This window comes from Pleuronectes platessa, chromosome 2, assembly GCF_947347685.1.
Source record: "Pleuronectes platessa chromosome 2, fPlePla1.1, whole genome shotgun sequence".
Taxonomy (NCBI): domain Eukaryota; kingdom Metazoa; phylum Chordata; class Actinopteri; order Pleuronectiformes; family Pleuronectidae; genus Pleuronectes; species Pleuronectes platessa.
Window position 1 is genome coordinate 7,801,099 of NC_070627.1, and position 18,333 is coordinate 7,819,431.

At 41.7% G+C, this 18,333-nt stretch overlaps 3 protein-coding genes across 3 annotated transcripts in view; 1 reads left to right on the forward strand and 2 right to left on the reverse strand.

Annotated features, from left to right (window-relative positions):
- Positions 1-622: 622 nt before the first annotated feature.
- LOC128448991 (pre-miRNA 5'-monophosphate methyltransferase) lies at positions 623-2,087 on the reverse strand. The gene is made up of 2 exons (XM_053431941.1): positions 1,844-2,087; positions 623-1,377 (listed from the first exon to the last, which is right to left on the reverse strand). The coding sequence occupies exons 1-2, from the start codon at positions 2,042-2,044 to the stop codon at positions 820-822; spliced, it is 759 nt and encodes a 252-aa protein (XP_053287916.1). The 5' UTR covers positions 2,045-2,087; the 3' UTR covers positions 623-819.
- A 308-nt stretch (positions 2,088-2,395) lies between these two features.
- LOC128457927 (cytochrome c oxidase assembly protein COX14 homolog) lies at positions 2,396-4,168 on the forward strand. Its single transcript, XM_053442489.1, has 2 exons — positions 2,396-2,554; positions 3,701-4,168. The coding sequence occupies exon 2, from the start codon at positions 3,711-3,713 to the stop codon at positions 3,885-3,887; it is 177 nt and encodes a 58-aa protein (XP_053298464.1). The 5' UTR covers positions 2,396-2,554; positions 3,701-3,710; the 3' UTR covers positions 3,888-4,168.
- The window catches only part of cers5 (ceramide synthase 5), a 16,224-nt gene continuing 1,438 nt past the window's right edge, over positions 3,548-18,333 (reverse strand). The window contains exons 2-10 of the mRNA XM_053442488.1: positions 12,854-12,959; positions 12,498-12,628; positions 12,120-12,177; positions 11,954-12,004; positions 10,564-10,656; positions 8,428-8,556; positions 7,818-7,924; positions 7,150-7,306; positions 3,548-5,147 (exon numbers count right to left, since the gene is read on the reverse strand). Of these exons, the coding sequence (XP_053298463.1) occupies positions 4,983-5,147; positions 7,150-7,306; positions 7,818-7,924; positions 8,428-8,556; positions 10,564-10,656; positions 11,954-12,004; positions 12,120-12,177; positions 12,498-12,628; positions 12,854-12,959 (997 nt within the window). The 3' untranslated portion in view covers positions 3,548-4,982. The remainder of the gene's footprint in view (positions 5,148-7,149; positions 7,307-7,817; positions 7,925-8,427; positions 8,557-10,563; positions 10,657-11,953; positions 12,005-12,119; positions 12,178-12,497; positions 12,629-12,853; positions 12,960-18,333) is intronic.

Below are 18,333 nucleotides of genomic sequence, written 5' to 3' on the forward strand. Positions count from 1 at the left end.
CCACAACAGTCTGGTACCTAAGGAGTGATTCATTCCCCCCCACACACACACACAAACATTCTGCTGTAGCTGTGTCTTTGTATCATTTCAGATGCTTCAACCAAGGGAACAACACACTAGTGGTCAGAATCAAGAACTTTGAATCAATCTGTGTTGTGTTGCTATGACTAGTTGGAAAGACCCATCTTAACTGATTTAACGTCTCATTTTATGAAACTTCAGGGTTGAGGCACAAAAATTAGTGTGGGGTGGGGGTTCTTAAATGAATGATTAACAAATGTATACTTACACATCTTTTCTATTATCATACCTTACTTAAATGATTTTTATTAGAGGTCTGAGGTTTTATTTCTCTGGATTCAGCTTCTCCAGTGTTTGGTCAGATTTTCTTTTTCTGTTTCATGTTAGGGTAACCAGAATATTTCTGGGTCTTGAATATGTCACCTCAGTCTCAAGGAATATCTTTTTGGATATTTTTCACTAATTTCAAATGTATTGAGTAAACTATTCATCGTCAGTGGAAAATAAAAGTGCCAAATTTCTCAGTTCATAGATGAACGGTTGGGTTTGTAAAATGCAACTTAATGGCAAAGAAATATTTATCAATCACCAGGTCTCAAGGTAATGTCTTCAGTCTGTTTATTTATACAAAAGTAGAAAACAAAGAAAAACAAATTTCCCTTTTTTGGAAGCTGAATCCAGTTATTCTGTGATAAATTGATGCTCAGAAACTGTTTTCTCACATTTGTCTCTCTGCTGCTGTCTTCTCATCGTCTCCCTGCAGCTCCTGAGCAGCAGATGAAAACCTGATTCTCTCCCTCAGCTTCGTGTCCGTCTGAACAGCAGCAGTTTTCTGTCCCACACGGTGCTGCCGAAGCTCTGGATGAGCTCCATGCCGCAGTGTTCCTCCAGGTGCTCCCTGACATGTTTCGCTATGTCCCCGTGAATCTTCAGGGTCTTGAAGCTGTCAAAGTCCGAGCGGCCCAGCTTCCTCAGGCGCCGGGCGGCCGAGCGGTAGCACTTCCAGGGCTGGGCCTCCAGCAGGAGGTGCTGGCTGATGGAGGCCAGGTGAGAGAGGAGCTGCAGCAGGCCGGAGTCGCCGTGGTTTAGATGGACCCACATGGTGACAGCCAGGCACAGACTCAGGTGGAAGAGGGAGCAGCCGTGTCCACTGAGGTAGGCCTGCAGCGTCTCCGTGTCTGTGGTGATGTCCAGAGGGATGAAGGAGACGTTGCTGGGCAGCGGGTTGGCGTCCTGCGCTCGCTGGATCAGAGCCTCGTCCAGGTCGAATCCCAGGAGATGAACCTCTCCCCCCTCAGACTCTTCTCCACACACAGGCGGCTGCACCACATGGTTATAGAAGGCTACGCTCAGGTCCTGTCAGTCACACAGGGACAGAGTGGACAGCTGTTAGTGCTAATTTAAAGGAACAATACAAGGATTTGACACATGAACTTGTTTGTACTCATTGTGAAGTGTGCTGCTATTTAATACTGGCATCAATCTATAAGGAAAGATTATCTGAGCATTGTGGGAAATGTAGGATCTAAGGTTTTGGTGTCAGGATATCTCAGCCCTCTGCCTTTTCAAATCTTCACAGATAAACCTCAAATTTATATGATCTCACATTTTATTCTGTATATTTATATAGTATAGATAGTAATTCCTAAAGTAGACACATGTTATAAGGATTACAGTGTGAATGAAAAGACAACAATGTGCATACAAAAGGAGAAGTGATATATATTTATTTAAATTTTATTATTTTTGTTATAACGATATCTTTGTATATACAGTCTATGGTTGAAACCCCAGATAATATGATAAAACCCAACTCTCTCACCCCTGAGTTGCACCCCACGTCCAGCAGCAGTGTCTTCTTCCCGCTGCTGAGACCTAAGTCCCGCAGCAGTGAAGCTGGGATCAGACCCAGGCGGTTCTCCGGAGGATTGAAGGTGTAATAGTTGATGAAGTTTCCATAAGGAGCAGCTCCGGGATCAGTCGATTCATCCACAGACTCGTTCTCCGTCCGACATGTTGCCATCGTAAACACGTGCGTCTCTGAAATGCGTCCGGGTGGAAAACACGGACAGCAGTCGACCGTTGCTGATATGAAAATAACAGGAAGTTAAACATCGACAAAGTTCATGGAGAATCTTTAAGGTTATTTTATATAAATACAATTTTGTTTTCATTAATTAACGATTACATGTGTCAATAAATGAAAAGATAAAGAAATACATAATATCTAATGATGTCTGCCTTTATTAATTGATTCATTCATGTATCCACATATTTCTAAATGTATTCATTTATAATTAATCTTATAAAATAATCTATACAGTGTCTGGTGTGAAGGCAAGACATTTAATATTCTCCGGGTCGATAGATGGCGCTCTGCAGCTTTACCCGCATGTTTGTGAGCAGAAGAGAAAAGTTCTCTCTAGGATTCCGTAGCTTACGAAAGCGAAGGTTAGCTCGAGTGCTAATTCCTCACGCTGACATTGAGAAGAACAGCGACAGCCTGCGTTTGATATCAGCTTCAAAATAAAAGGTAAGGACCTTAATTCACATGATTGTGTTCTGGTAGAAGATGTGACAAACACGTGGAGTTGTCAGAAGTCGATAAAACAATGTGAGAAGTGATAAAGTTGAGCGACGGATGCTAACATGTAGAGATACTCGTTTAATGCTAATAACACTTCACTGAAAAACTAACGAGCTCAACTACAAATATAATAAAAGTCTCTATCGTTGATTGGCAGATAGGGAATATAACAGGAAGAGGAAGTTAATGCCACACTGATTTAAAACTACATGTTAATCACAGTATTTTCATTCACTCACATTTCCTTGTTCCCTTGATCCTGGGAGAGTTGTTGTTATTTACTGTTTTAATCTAACATGTAGAGTTTTGCTTTGTTGCATTGTGTATAAACACTTGACAGATTTCTATCATAATACTATAATACTCTCAATCACACACGATTTACTACATCAATGTATTCAAGTACTTTATTGAGGAAATAGTACTATCTTGATTCTTGTTGTTCTGGGTTTGTACCCTCATGGTTGAATGCACTTATTGAAAGTGAGCTAAATGAAAGTACTTTAAGGTCCAAGATTAATGTTTGGTATAATTTACTTAAAATTGACTAATTGTCTAATATAGTATAAATTGTTTATAATTACTGATACAATGTACATATATGTAAGAAGTAGTTGCAGGCTGCATTTGAAGTGGTGCTGACTTTATCATGTGCTTTACTTGTTGGTTAATCTGTAACCGTGATAACTTATTTTATCAGCTTTATTTGTTGTATGTAAAACAACTATCTGTAAAATATTAACTATTAGAAACACTTAACGTGTTAAGTACTAATTCCCTTAAAAAAGGACAGATCAGTATGAAATGCAATTACCGAAACAAGTATTTAATATATTGTGTGAGTCCAGTATTAGTGACGTGGGCAGAATGCAGTATGCTGGTTTGTATAATATGATATCTTTATGTTTATAAGATGGTGGAAAATCAAGTAACAATAACTCAACATGTATTTTGTTTAATACAACTTAAGACAGTGAACACATTCTAAATGGTGCTGCAAAATCCCAGCTTTAAAATCAGCCAACAATAAATAACTTGGGTAAAGCAACTTGTGTTTTTGCTGCTCTGACATCACGTTCCTGGTCCCTTCAGGTTCCCCACCATGGTTACTGGGAAGCGTCTGGCGGACCTGGGCTATCGGGCCTTCACTGGCTCCATGATGCTGCTGACGGTGTACGGAGGATACATGTGTGTCATGCGAGGGTACCGCTTCGTGCAGAAGCAGAACCAGCTGAAACTGGCAGCAGAAAACCAGGATCCGGAAATCCTCAAAGACTGATGTCAGACGGACTGACCTCCTCTCTGCACACATGTGGACATTTCCCCCCCATTCCTCCTCTTTATTTGTCCATCGCTAAAATCACAAAGATGATTATTGTTATCGGGAGTTTTGCCGATTTACATGTGAGGTTATTGTATCCTCGCAAGAAGGATGATTTGTTCATGAAAACTTCATTCTGAAAATGAACCACCAACATTAACATCCTGGTTATGAGCGTGTCAGAGGTGAAGATGGCTGTAATGGTTTGTATTGTATTAAATTAAATGCCTTTAACCACACAGTGTAACAGTGTTTCTAGACAGAACTGCAATTTAAGATGGTTGTCTTTCAACAACAGAATATATTTTGAAAAACATTTTACAAGGCACTCGGTGAGAACAGACACTTTGATCCTCATACCTGGATTCTTCTATCGGAAGTAACATCTAACAATTTCATAAACATTTGGTCTCAACAGAAGTTAAAAAACTGTAAAACAGAGAGTCACAAAGTGGCCAAACATTGTGGGTAAAGGGTAAAAGCACAAAAACCATCGAAGGGCAGAGACGGTCACAGTTTGAAGTGTGTTGCACTTTTGGTCACATAAAGCAGATATTCTATGTATAACAACCGCTGTGACTTGTTAAATCTGGGAAGAGAAGTGCAAAATCCTTAAAAAGGTCAAGGCCAACCCCAGCAGGTGTTTTCTTGACTGTGTTCCACTGTAAATGAACCATCAGAAACATTAGTAATCCAGTTCATCTGACCAATAAAACTGTGCGAGAACCTTGACACCGACGAACATCTGCAGCCAAACACGACGCAAAACAAATCCCGTGGTCCAACGGCCAAATCACTTGCTCCGACTGATTTCCATATCGTTTCACCTCTTGAGTTGTGCCGTTCAAAGACGAAGTTACAGCGTCTGTCCAGTTCACCAACACATGGATCAGCGCACACTCACTGTCGGTGTAATGTGTGGTTGAACACTGCCCGTGTCTCAGATGTGAGAGTGAAGCTTGCACGACAGACACATGGTCACAACACCAACTAAGCGCTCAGGAGCTGCGTCAGGGTTTAAACTGCAGGGGGCGCCAGGGTCCGGGCTCCATGTCACCAGCTGTTGTGGTTCTGTGCCTGAGCTTTGGAGGCAGCACAGTGGCCGTTGGTGCCGTTCTCTCCCTTGGGAGAGAGAGCAGATGTCTTGAGGCCCTCTGTGGGCGTGTCAGCGTCTTCTTCTGAGCTGCTCTCAATGTCACTGCGGACGTCGTTACACACCTGGCAGACAGGGAATATAAGGAGGAAGAGGAAGTTAAAGCCACACAGGTTTAAGACTAAACCTTAATCACTGCTATAAAAGACTAATAGGAGACATTTCAAGTGGCACTTTATCATTCTGCCCATAAAACGCAGTGACTTTCCACTCTGTTGTTATATGACATGAAAGTCAAGTTCACTGGTTTCACGGTCAGGTTAATATAAAACTGACACGCCCATATGTCAGGGAGTTTCTTGTGTACTTTTCCCTCCATCTCTCACACTTAGAAGAGTCTCTTCAGCACCAGAAGGAAGAGGGAACTATTTAATGAATAAATCAAGATGGGAACATTTAAAACAGATTCGGAAGTTCAGGAGGAAAAACTGTCTCAAAGTGGACAAGTGGTTGGTTTGCTCTTTTGTTTGTTTCCCATTTTACTGTTTAGTTTGTGAGATTATTGTCGAGAAAATGTGGAGAAAACCCCCTACACAACTGATATAAAAAACAAAGTTATGTTTATTTCTTATGCATCTTTCTGTGAAATATGACAATCTTTATTTTCATCATTTAAAGCCTTAAAAACCTAACCTTAAAAATTAAAAAGGAAATTCATGGACAATATCAGAAAGATGTGAAATCAGTGATTTGGTGCTACTTTATATCAATAAGCAAAAAATAAAAAGGTTGGAAGTCAGATGTACCTTTATAGAAAATGTTGTCTAGTGCATTTTGATCCTGCAACTTTCAGTTTAGCATGTTACTGATGCCCTTTTTGAAATTAGTTTCTTTATTTATTTATAAAGAACTCCTACAATTGTTTTCTAGTTTAAATTACTAGTGTTCGTCATAACCACAGGGTGGTGGTGTAGGAACGTTTCAACACACTCCTGCCTAATGAGAAACAATTTGACCTACTTGACATTCATGTCACGGTTACTACTTTTCTCATCTCTCCTCCTACTTGCTCTTTATGTGAGAGTGGGGCTGAACCCAAGTGTCCGTCGACTGTAACAGCAGCTACGCTCAATCCCTACGGCCATGGAGAGCACAGATGGAATTAAGACGTGTAAGAGGAAATCACAACAGAGCGGGGGGGGGTGAACAGAAACTTACAGCCAAAGAAACAGAGAAGGTGAAAGTTGTCAAGCGGACAGAGCGAACGGAGAGAAGCGAGAGTGAAGTGCAGGATTTGCCTCATTGGACAAAGACAGAAAGAAAGACGGGATCTCTCTCTCTCTCTCATTCCAGAGGGAGAGGAAACAAACAGCGTCTGCAGAGAGATGAGACAGAGTCAGGGGACAGACAGGGACAAAGTGTCGAGACGGCAGCTTCATCACCACAAACAGCTGTGATGTTGTCCTGCATGTGTCAATAAACACGTTCTGATCACAAACAGATGCTGGAAGAGACTCTGGTTCAACTGGGTCGCTGCTCTCTTTGCTATCAACACAAATACTGTGAAAATCCTTGTTGTGACACTGGAATAAATGTTTAGGTCGGAATGAGTTTGTCTATTTTAAACTATTAAGTTAGCAAACATGAATGAAAATGAATCCTGATGAAGTTACACAGTACAGTGTAATTTCAGCAGTTCACACACAGATACTTGTAAAGACAGAGGACAGCCACAGCAGTTATTTTTGTCCAATGCAGTGAAGTGAGACAAACAGGTGCTTGTACCAGAAACACAAAGAAACGCCTGATCATTACTTGCATGTTGTAGTAGCAGGAAAACAATGACTCCTGCAGGAAACGTTGAATATGTCGGATGTCAATTAACTTGTCAGGTTTTATGATTAATTAAGGAACCAAAAATTTGGTCTGTAAAATGTCAGGATGTGGTGGGAAGTGTCAGGTTTCTGAGGGCAGAAGGTGACAACTTTAGCTTTGACCATAATACAAATAATTTACTGTGTCAACAAGGAGCAGCAAATCTTCAAATACCTTTCTTTTCTATTTGAGAATCAAAACCCCATATAGTTGCTGATTCATTTCTTATTTGCCAGACGGTGAGGGACCCACCTTTCCGCGCAGCATGGCTTTCACAGCTATCCGGGATATGAGGTAGGACCAGATGATGTGCAGCACCTGTAGCACGAGCAGTAAGATGTTGAAGACCCACCAGGACGGGAACGGCCCGACTATGTCCCAGCTCTCAAACATAGTGGAGTTTAGGACCCTGGGAAACAGAGAGACAAACAGATGTGGGAGGTTTGAGTGAAGGCACATTCGAGGGGCTCTCAGAGGGTGGAACAGAACATTTACTAATAGTCTCACATCCGAGCAGCGAACAAGATGTCCAGCTTAATCATTCCATTAATCACTCCTCAGACGAGGCCCACTGTAACAGCACAGATTTTAATTCCCGTTTGGAAGCCGAGGAGCTGAGGGACACATCTACTGGGACATTATGATGGTGGGTGAGGTCACGTCCCTTAAATCCAGCTGAGGGACAGGTGGTAGTCAACAGACCTGCCTCCCCTCGGCAAAGGTATGGATTTCCGTGCAGGTAGCTGCGGCGGCAGGAACACTACTTTCATCCCCCCCCCCCCCCCCCCGCCCCCCAAGACACTGAATATGGCAGCTCGGGTTACTTTTGGTAATGATATACGATATGTATGTGTAACAGACTGTAAGAGTTTAGGGTTCAATTATTCATGCTGAGGTTGCAGGTGTCACAGAGAACTCACCATATTGGATATATAACGAGTCGTGTGAGGAAGAAAACCACACTGAACACAATGAAGAGGAAGTCACACAGGCGCTGGTATTTGGCGTAGTTGGCCAGCTTGGCTGCCTGTTGGAACAGAAAACAGCAGGAATGAGTTCATATTACGATTAGTCACATGTGAAGTGAAGATTTTCTATTCTTCCTCATATCAAACTTATCCAAAAGTTTTTGTGGAGTCGTGCCCTTTGAATTTTAGCCAAGGGAAAGTGACTGGAAATAACAATCATTTGTCATATCTATTGTTTCTGAAACCAACTGATGTGAAGCCATAATCTCTATATTTTAAGTCTATCCATTTTACCTTAGTATATTAGTGGTAAATCCTTCGAATGGAATTTCACATCACATCATACATTACAGGTAGTGGCCCCTTATATAATATGAAGTTATGTGAATAAGGAAACGAGTATCAGGGTCATTTACAGTGTGAGTTTATGTTATAAAATTAAAAATGGTAAAAAGCATCGCAATTAGAAGGCTATGATCCAAGAGAAAAGATCATAAGTTAAATGAAGTAATCTACTAAAAAATTTTTTAAAAAAACAATTTGGTGCATTTAAAGTTCTGACCTCCAGCCAGAAGTCCGAGGCATCGTGGACGCACATCACCAGGCTCCCGACTCGCGCCATGTTGTTGACGTAGGAGAAGCTGATCAGGCCGACGGTCGCCAGGTGATGGATGAACATGATCACAAAGTCCTGAAATCATAAAGTGGTTACACACGGTCAGCATCGAGAGGAGAAACATCTAAACAACCACTGGATGAATTGACAGGTATTGACATCCCCCTCAGGATCAATCGTCTGGTGATTCCTGGCTCATGAATGTTTGATGAGCCGATCAAACAGCGGAGCACTCACAAGGAGGTCATTCCAGCCAAGGACCATCACACTGCACAATGGTTCCCCTTTGTGCTGTGGGCCGGGCATTAAGTATTTATGATGTTTGTTTCAATTGGGTTATCTGATGCAGTGTAAGAGCTCTAGTCTGCACCGCAGCATTTACTTCTTTACAATACATGAAACCAAATGGACACTTTTTTTTATGTGGGTTCAAGCAGAGTTTATGAGCTAAAAACAGAAACACAGAGAAATATGAACGTTTCCTGTTTCCCTCATTCCCTCTATCAGCCAGTCGCATCACACCAGTATTCAGGTCAACTATCAACAGATGGGGGATCAAACTCAGACTTCATCAGAAAACCACAAAGATGTTACAACTGCTACATGTACAGTACAACACCTGAAGCCTTAAGAGACACACGTGAGAGGACCGATCCCATTGTGGATTCAACTCCTGATGAATACTGAAACCGGGCTCGACTCGTTTGGAGCAAACAGAGGGAAAATGATCTCAAATGAAATCTGACCCGGCAGCGGCACTTGGTTCATGCAACAGATTAACAGTGAGGAACCGAGTGAAGACAAACAAAGAGGCACAGACACGAGAGCAGGGACATGTGTGCAACTGACCATCAAGTCACCTGGACTGACAGCTGCACACAGTGGGTTGTTGAGTTAGTCAATGTGTTTGGTCATGAATTGCTGCTGCTGCTGTCAGACTGAAGAATCGGAACTGCTCCTTTTATATCTTAGTCAACTAACCTATCTGTGCAATTAGAATTTGATATATGTGACTTGAGTTTATATTGTATCTTTACTTATTTATAACTTTAACAGTAGTGTCGTATCATCTTGTCTACAGATTCTTTATATAAGCATCTTTCACTTGCATTCAAATAATTCAGATTCAAATTATTCAGGAACATCAATGTGTATTAAGGTAAAATATCAAAGCCTTTATCATCGTCTTCTTCAATTTAATCTTTAAAGAATCCTCTGCACCTTAGAGCCGCACATGCCCATAACTCAACTGTATATATTGTTGTTCTATTGTTGTTTTTATATTGTTGTTTGTACAGTGCACCAACCATACCAAGGCAATTTCCTGTATGTGCAAATATACATGGCAATAAAAAGAATTCTGATTCTGATTCTGTTGATCTCTTCACATTTTAAAATCAATATTGATGCCTGAAAACTGTCTCTTTTGCTTGTTTGAAAATATCCCATTAATGTGCATATTTACACACAACCTATGAATGAATATTCACATTGCAGCTGAGTGGAGCTTCCACAGCTTATAGGCTGATTAACACAAACATCCACAGGAACAATCGGCCTCATCTCATCATGAGATCATGAAATTTAAATTCAAAATCCAGACGTCAATTTAAAACAAGGATCATTGGATGACCGCCTCAGTCTGGCATTCCAGACATTTGTGGTGCGAAAGCATGTAAAACATTAAAGTGTCTGTGGCTGAACCTCCGGCTCTAATACGCTGGCACTGTGTGGAATGTCTCTCATTCTAATGGAGTTAGGCCGGCTCCATCCGGCCATCACATGACTGCAGGCGCCCTCGTGCTGAAAATACAAGGCCTTCACTCAGCGAGCAGCATCAGCTCGGCCCACATGACCCGCTCCGAAAGAACACAACAAAGTCAGGGTCGGTCTTAATTCGCTGTGTGTTAACGTGAAACCTGCATCAGGCACACACACACACACACACACACAGACAGACAGGCTTTCTCTGCTGCTGCCAAATGATGAACAATAGACGTAGTAACAAAAAGGTGTAGCAGGGAGTGGCAGCTGCGGAGGATCCAGTGTCTAGTCTCAAAGAGCCACAGACGTTTCTCTCACCTTCCTTTTTATGTCGGAGAACTGGGAGAACATGAGTGACCAGTAGAAGGCCAACTCGGTCACATAGTAGTGGTAAAGACCCGGGGTCATGACCTGGAGACACAGAGAGGAGAGGCGGGTTTAAAGAGTCGCATTAAAAAACGATCTTAATCATTAAAATCAAACAACGCTGGATTTCCCACAGAACAGAAGTGATAGTGAAAGGACGTCACGTGACCACCACTGAGCAGCACTGTTGCAAATCAACACAATGAATCCAATGAATCGTCGGGTTTCTCTGGCGATAAGACGTGAGAAGCTGTGTTTTTCAGTGATACAGTCATTCCTTTTCAACAACACAGCAGATAAAGCATGTTGTAGTGCGTCAGGGGAGTGAGACTCTGTCCGCCTGAATGAGCATCAGACTCTGAGTCTCTGTGAAGCATTTTAAAATCCTCCTGCTGTAATCAAACGACAAATCTGAACGTGAACCTGCAGCTTGAGACGTTTACTGATAGAAATCTGATCTGTATGAGACTGAAATCTGAATGACGAGTGAGAGGCTTTACATGGTTTGAAGGTTGATAATGGATAAAGTATTTAATTGCAGCACATTTAACTTTGTACTGTTATTAGATATAAGCACAGTTACATTATTTTATCAGGATCTGTAAAATGTTTGTCTTTACTTGACACAGGACACCGAGGAGTCTGAAGTACCGATAAACTTTAAAAGAAAAAGTGATCAAGATACCGAGCAGGACAATTTACTGTAACTCTGATTCTCTCTGACTGTTTTCAAATTTACCATCAACCTTATTTTTAAATTCCAAATAAATCTACAGCTGAGAGAAATAAAATAAAAACTCATGAACCAGTTGTTCTCATTAATATTTTTTTTAAAACAGCTCGACCTGGTCTGATACAACCAGAGATGTGAGGGAAACAAAACCAGGTGTAAACAACATCATTATCTCCCAGTTTGTATCATCACATCTCCAAACCCGAGGGACGTGCGATGGGTGAAGGTGTAATACACCAGTTGCACCAGCAAAGGTAAAAGTATCTTAGCAACAGGTTTTCTAAGCAGCACCTGAGTATCTGTATGAGCAGTTACGTTGACAAAAATATAGAGAGAGAATTAGAGCTGTTCTTTTAAACAGTATAAAGCTTGACAATAAAACATTTTTAATCCCAAATACAAAAACATTTACATGGTTTTTATGACACGTGATCATATAGACAGAAGCAGGAAGAGGCAGAGAAGTAAAAGCAAAGAGACACTGATACAAAAGGCTCAGTATAACAGCCCTGTTCAGTTCTTGAGATTGTTTCTTTAACTTGAATTTCTGGGGCTTAAATTAAATTGGACTGCATTACAGATTATATAGAGAGTAGAACTGCATCCTACCTGATAGGGGTAACCGTACCAGCAATGACGTGTGTCCCACATCCAAGGGGACTGAAAACAAACATTATTCTAGTAAACCACGGATAATGCCATAATGTGTTGGAAAAATATATCCCAGCTTTTAAATTGGGTTACAAATGAAGAAAGACGCTGAGACTCTGCTCACCTGCAACAAAAACCGGAAGCCATAGATAAATATGCACAAATAAAATGTTAACCTCCACCTAGAAAAACAAGAGAGGAGATTATGATCCAAGAAACACGATTGAGAGAGAAACAACATTTAACATTTAACAATCATTCGCCCCAACATTAACAAAACATGATGCCAGAACCCAAACTAAGAAAGAAGTGATTGGATGTGTGTTTTAAATTTAAATCCAAATTTTTGAAAGAAGTAGCCTTAAAAGAACGGACAACTTTTCTTTTTTTTAAACTCAATGCTGTCCCCACAAAGACACCTCATCCACACACAAACACAACCAGTGGTTTCTTAGCTCAAGCCTGCAGATCAGGTCAAAGGTCACAGAAGACGTCGACCTACATGCTCTCGCAGAACTTAGTGTGCGTGCTGGGCTTGTCTTGGTTCCTGCGGTGTCGGAACCAACGCTGGAGCTTTCTCACATCCCAGTCCAGCTGTTTGGAGAGGCCGTCCAGATGCCTGGAGTCCGGACTCTGTGCAGAGAGACAAGAAACAGCAAACAACTTCAGTTTGTGTTGCTGAACCCAACAGGGGGGGGGAATCCCTGTACGATGTGGGGATGTGAATGATTGCATTTCGTTAACATGGAAAAATCTGTCTCATCTCCTAAACTCAACTATTATTCATACTCCAGCACCTCAATGCTTCTTTTAACAAGTAAAATAAAAGAAAGAGATGCTGTCAAAAAGAAATCCAACCTTTGTGATGGATGTATAAACTTTCTCCAGCACTGCATTGGGCTGAGCTCTTCTTCCCACTCCTGGTTGAATGTGGAGACTCTGGGCACAGGTGCTGGCGATAAATCTGTAACAGAGGTCAGCACGTGAGATGTGATGTTAAAACTTGAGCAGGGTTTCCTTCACACATTCACCATTCAGGGAAAAATACATGAAAGCGTTTGGATAATTCATGTCAAACAGTAGTGATCTAGAGTTTATTAAATGGTAAATGGTTTGTATTTATATAGAGCTTTTCTAGTCTTGATGACCACTCAAAGCTCTTTACAGTACCGTTTTACATTCACCCATTCACACACACATTCATACAGTGCATCTATTCGCAGCACTTTCTTATTCTAGGGGGGGCCATTCAGGGTTCAGCATCTTGCCCAAGGACACTTCGGCATGCAGATGGGTCAGACTGGGGATCGAACTGCCGACCTTCAGGTTGGAGGACGACCACTCTACCCCTCAGCCACAGCCGCCCCACTATTACAGAACATTACAATGGACTGAAGCCCAAAGAAGTCATACTACTACTTCTACTACTACTACAGTGATATCACATCAGCTGTCAGAGAACAGGCCCGGACAGAAAGTTGGATTAACCAGTTTGAGTTGATCACACTAAGCTACAGGTTCACGTCTGGTTCAGTCATTTTCAAACCACACTTATAAACCGTGTTAATCCCTCATCTTCCTCTGGCTGTGCCGACAGTCTGCGTGTCGCTGCACCTCACATGTTTTCAGAAAGAGAGAAGAGACAAGGCCGCGTGCTCGATGTGTTGCATTAGCCCGGCGAGCTGATGACCGTCAGAGGATGAAACACAGGAAACACATGCTGGGGGGGAGATTCTGCGATGCCTCCTCCATGATGGGAACCCTGTGACCTTGTGCGACCCTCGGCTGCTTTATGACTGAGTTCAACCTAAATGTTGATCTGAGGAATGTAATAAAAGATCCAGATACTAAACATACACAGAGAACGGCTTATTAGCTATCAGGCCACACTTGTGCTTTCTACTATGATGTAACCACGTGGGCTTGTTATGTGTATTATGACCCTAAATAATTATTTGTGAGAAAGATTTCTTGCATGTCCAAATTCGACATCAATCCTTTTCTTTAAAGAAGAAGTAGCTCAGATATAAAGTTATACATGTGTTAATTTGAAAACTCATGAACCTGTGACTCACCCTCAGTCTGGTGAAGGACGGGGTGGAGTCAGAGTTCTTGTCATACACAACGTGACACAGCAGCCTTATTGATACACTGTTTATCAACAACATAAAGTGTAATAACACAAGATTAATCAGCAGAAACATACTCGTGCTTTCGGACAAACACATCTCACAACTACCCATGTACCTAAATAAATATCCACTACTGTGCCAACTCAAGCCAAAATAAACTGTAGGGCTTCCCCTTTAAATACTGTTCCATTGTTGAGCAGAACAAAAATAACCAATAAATCATTTGCAAAGCTGTGTGCGTTTTAAAGGAGAGCAAGAGAAATGCAGTGTCTTTCAGACGTGGTAAGGAAATAAAGCTCATTTGGACAAAGCACGGTCTGAATCCACAAGGTCTCTAAGTTCTGCAGCTCAGGGTTTATTGCGTTGTTGAATTAGAGCCGGTTATTCATGCTTCGAATGAACACAAGGTCAAAAACATCAAATCTATCGTTTCACTCTGTTATCTGAAGTATTCAGTTACAATGAGCAGCAATCATTTGGTCTGTTTGTAAAGACGTCACTTGTGATAATACAACTTCACAAGACAACATGGTGAGCTACAGTGTGGTGTGATCTGTCGGTCCATAAAACTTCAACAGGAATGCAAAGTTCAGGAAGTTCATGCCTCCGGCTAAAGAAGTGGAGTGAAGAGGGAACTTAGTGACAGTGACTGACGAGAGGAACTCTCAGCCCCTCTTGAATTTAAAATGTGACAGTAGCTTTCAGACTTTAGACTGAGTGAGTAATCTGTCCAAAGATCACAACAAAAACATGTTGAATATACAGTAAAATCTACAGTTTGGTACAAACCGTGCATTTGTTGGTTTGTCAGAAGTATTTTACAAAAAATGCAAAGCAGATTCCCCCTCGATTTGGTTGATGGGACATAGTACAAGAAAGAACTCTGTAAAAATGTTTGTGTGGATCCAGGATTTATTTTAGGATGTTCTTCCCCACGGAATAACACATTCTGCAAAACCAGAGAGAAAAAAGAAAAAAAAGAAGGGGGGTTTCTAGTGATCTAATCTTCACGGTGGTGTTTTTGCTGTTTTTTTCCTATGTTTCAGTTTTATACAGATAAAAGCAAAAATCCTCATTGATGCAGAAACGCTTTTGATGTAGCCTGATCGAATGGATGTGTTTAAAACATGGACATTTCACCCAGTGCTCCTTCACAGCCTCATATTATCAGGTTCTTCAGGTATCGGTTTAGCAGTCTTGAATCCATAATGAAATCCTCCTGATCATAAAACCTCTCTTGTCTTCTGCCGTGTACAAGGAGAGGTTTCCTGGCGGAGGGAATCTGACACTCACCACGAGATAGCCTGAGCCATTGTATTCCGTGGGACAGAGAGAAAAGCCAAACAAGGCCAAAACCATTCAACACTCGTTTCTTTATTGTCTCCCTGCAGGAACCCGATGTTCCTCTCAGCGCTGTCTACTTCTTGATCTTCAGTGGTATTTAGTTTGAAGCAGGGAGAGGTCATAGATCACAGTCACTCATGGGTTGTATAAACTTTACAAAGTCTACGCTGAGCAGGTGTATTTATTATATACACATATTCAATTTAAAGAAAAAGGAAGAGCCAGATTCTATCTTACACACTGAGTATACCACAAATCTGGTTCTTTCTTCCCCGCATTAAAATGACCTTTGTGAAGCAGTTTCACTTCACATATTGAATAGTTACTGAAAGTAAACTGGCCTGATGACAGGGTGGGAGTGACCACGTGGAAAACAAAAAGTGTATTCTGCAGAGACATTAGACTGGATATGTGACGTGAGGATGTTCAACAATCAACATCACAACCCACATGTCATCCGAGCATAAAACCATTTTAACGAGCACAGTCCACAGGCGGAGATCAGTGTTTGGACCTTTGAAGCTCAAGAGCAGCACGGTGATATGAGTATGATTCAGTAGATGAGTCAGATTCATCTTGAATAGGAACCTTCAATCGCTCTCTAACAATCTCTCTATTAAACAGTTACTCAATCAAAGGGGTGAGATAGAAGATGAGCACAGAGATATGCAACAGTTTCCATTATCTCGTGAGCACAGCCCTTCAGGATTTATGACACACAGGAGAGCGAAGCGACAGAAAAAACTCCCACAAGCCCGAGCCCGAAGTGATTATCACCGGTCTGCAGCAACAGGACGGGGGGGAAAGGCGAGAGACGCGAGCTGATCTATTTGTGTCAAACATCAAAACATCCCTGTTCCTCCTCACAACTGGACCACTGGGATGTACACAAGGCACAGTGTGGTCCCGCCCCCAGGCTGGACACAACCTTGACACGGGTGGGGGGGGGGACCTCCCAGTGCCCGGAACCTGTCTGAGGAACCGCCTCAGCTCTATTCATAGACATTTTTCTCTGTGGTTTCCATTTGAATTGTTCAGTTCCACTTTGTGTCTAAAACCGCTTTTACGGTTAAGTGGGAGAAATAAGAAGAAGGATGTTAAACGTGCCATAAAGGATTTAGTTTACAGTCTCTTCCTGTGCTTCCTTTGGGGTTGAGATAGAATAACTTGGAGTTTGTTTGAGAGGAATCAGATTTAACAACAACTTACAAAGCAGATCTGTCTTCTCCTAATGCCAAACACATCCAGGTTTAATCAGACTTAACACAGTTTAACTCATGACAAGGCTTACGAGGGCCTGATCACACAGAACAGCCCGGCTGCAAAGTCAGAGCCAACAGCAGTCATGATTTCCATCAAACAAGAAGAAACTGGTCTAGAGGGGTGGGCTTCCCATTAGTCTGAGAGAGGAACTGTCTAAAGATAAGAGAGGAGTCCTGCAGATACACTTCATGGTTATGTATAAAAGCTTTTTAGGGACCAAGGTAAATAAAAGCAGAACAGGCTGGTGAAGTGCAGATCTTTGAAATGCTACTCGAAGATAAAAGTTCTCATGGGCCTGTGATGATTCTTCCTTATTGACAGATCATATCATCATTAGGGCAAGTTATCACACATACTAGATTGTGTAACACCAGTATGACCAAGACGAGCTATTCTCTGTGGCTTCCACAGAAAAACCGTTTTTGCTCAATTCCTGAAATGTTGCGGCTGAGTCATTTAAATTTCTTTTAAAATATAAAGCCAGAAAAAAATCCGGCCTTTCAGCATATGCTTTCTCAGGCTCAGAAAACTTGGTTTAATCGAATAAAGAAAAAAAATGTAAATCTTAAGTCAGCAGTTAGTCATTGATTAAGTCAACAACAGTGGCAATGAAGTGTGAATTCATGTTTGTGATGGGCTTCTACTACAACATCATGGGATTGTACTATTTAGAGCCTGGTTTAAATAAATACAACTGACGGCCATAATATAAACACATAGAAATATTACATCATCCAGGGGAGTCCCGCGTTTCTATTTTAAGTCACATTGAGGAAGATGTTTAAAGAAAAACAGGAAAAGAAAATTGGAAAAAAACACATCTGGATCTAGAAATCTCTGCTAGTTCGCAAAGAATCAGAATAAACATGAAAAGAATCAGGTCATGGATAATAAACAGTTTGTGGTCGGACGTGTCTGAGAGAACAAGCCCTTATCCAAACTCATCAATGTGTGACTGTGTGACCCTGTTACTATGCCTAAACACATTGTGCGTGTGTGTGTGTGTGTGTGTGTGTGTGTGTGTGTGTGTGTGTTGCAGAGAGAGGAGGCGGAACTCAAGCTGTGGTGTGATGTTTTTCTCTGATAAATAAATGAATGAGCCAGGCGGCCGCTCAGCGTGTCCAGTGGTGACAGAGTGAACTCTCTGATAACATCACTCAGGATCCTGCTCGAGAGGCACAGGGCCCCGGGTCAGACGCCTCAGCAGCTCGACTCAGACACCTCCAATATCTGATCGCTCCTTATCAACAGACACTTGACCACGTCCAGACCAAACACACAAAGACTGACGCCGGCCATGCAGGTGCCATGTCTGCCAAGAGGGATTATACCTGGATAATAACTTCCTCATCCTTGTGATGTCATGTGACATTAAAAAAGCCCAACTTTCACAATGCCCATTAGTTAGCTTACCTGATACCCCCCCCCCCCCCCCCCAGCTATTGACCAATCATAACAGACCTGGTGAATTCAGCGCTGAGCTACATGGAGAAAAGATTTAAACACTATTTCAAAATGGCTGCATCTATATGGATCGAGCTTACCTTTCTTTCAATCAGTTGAAAGAACTTTTACAATGAATACATATGTTCCAGTACT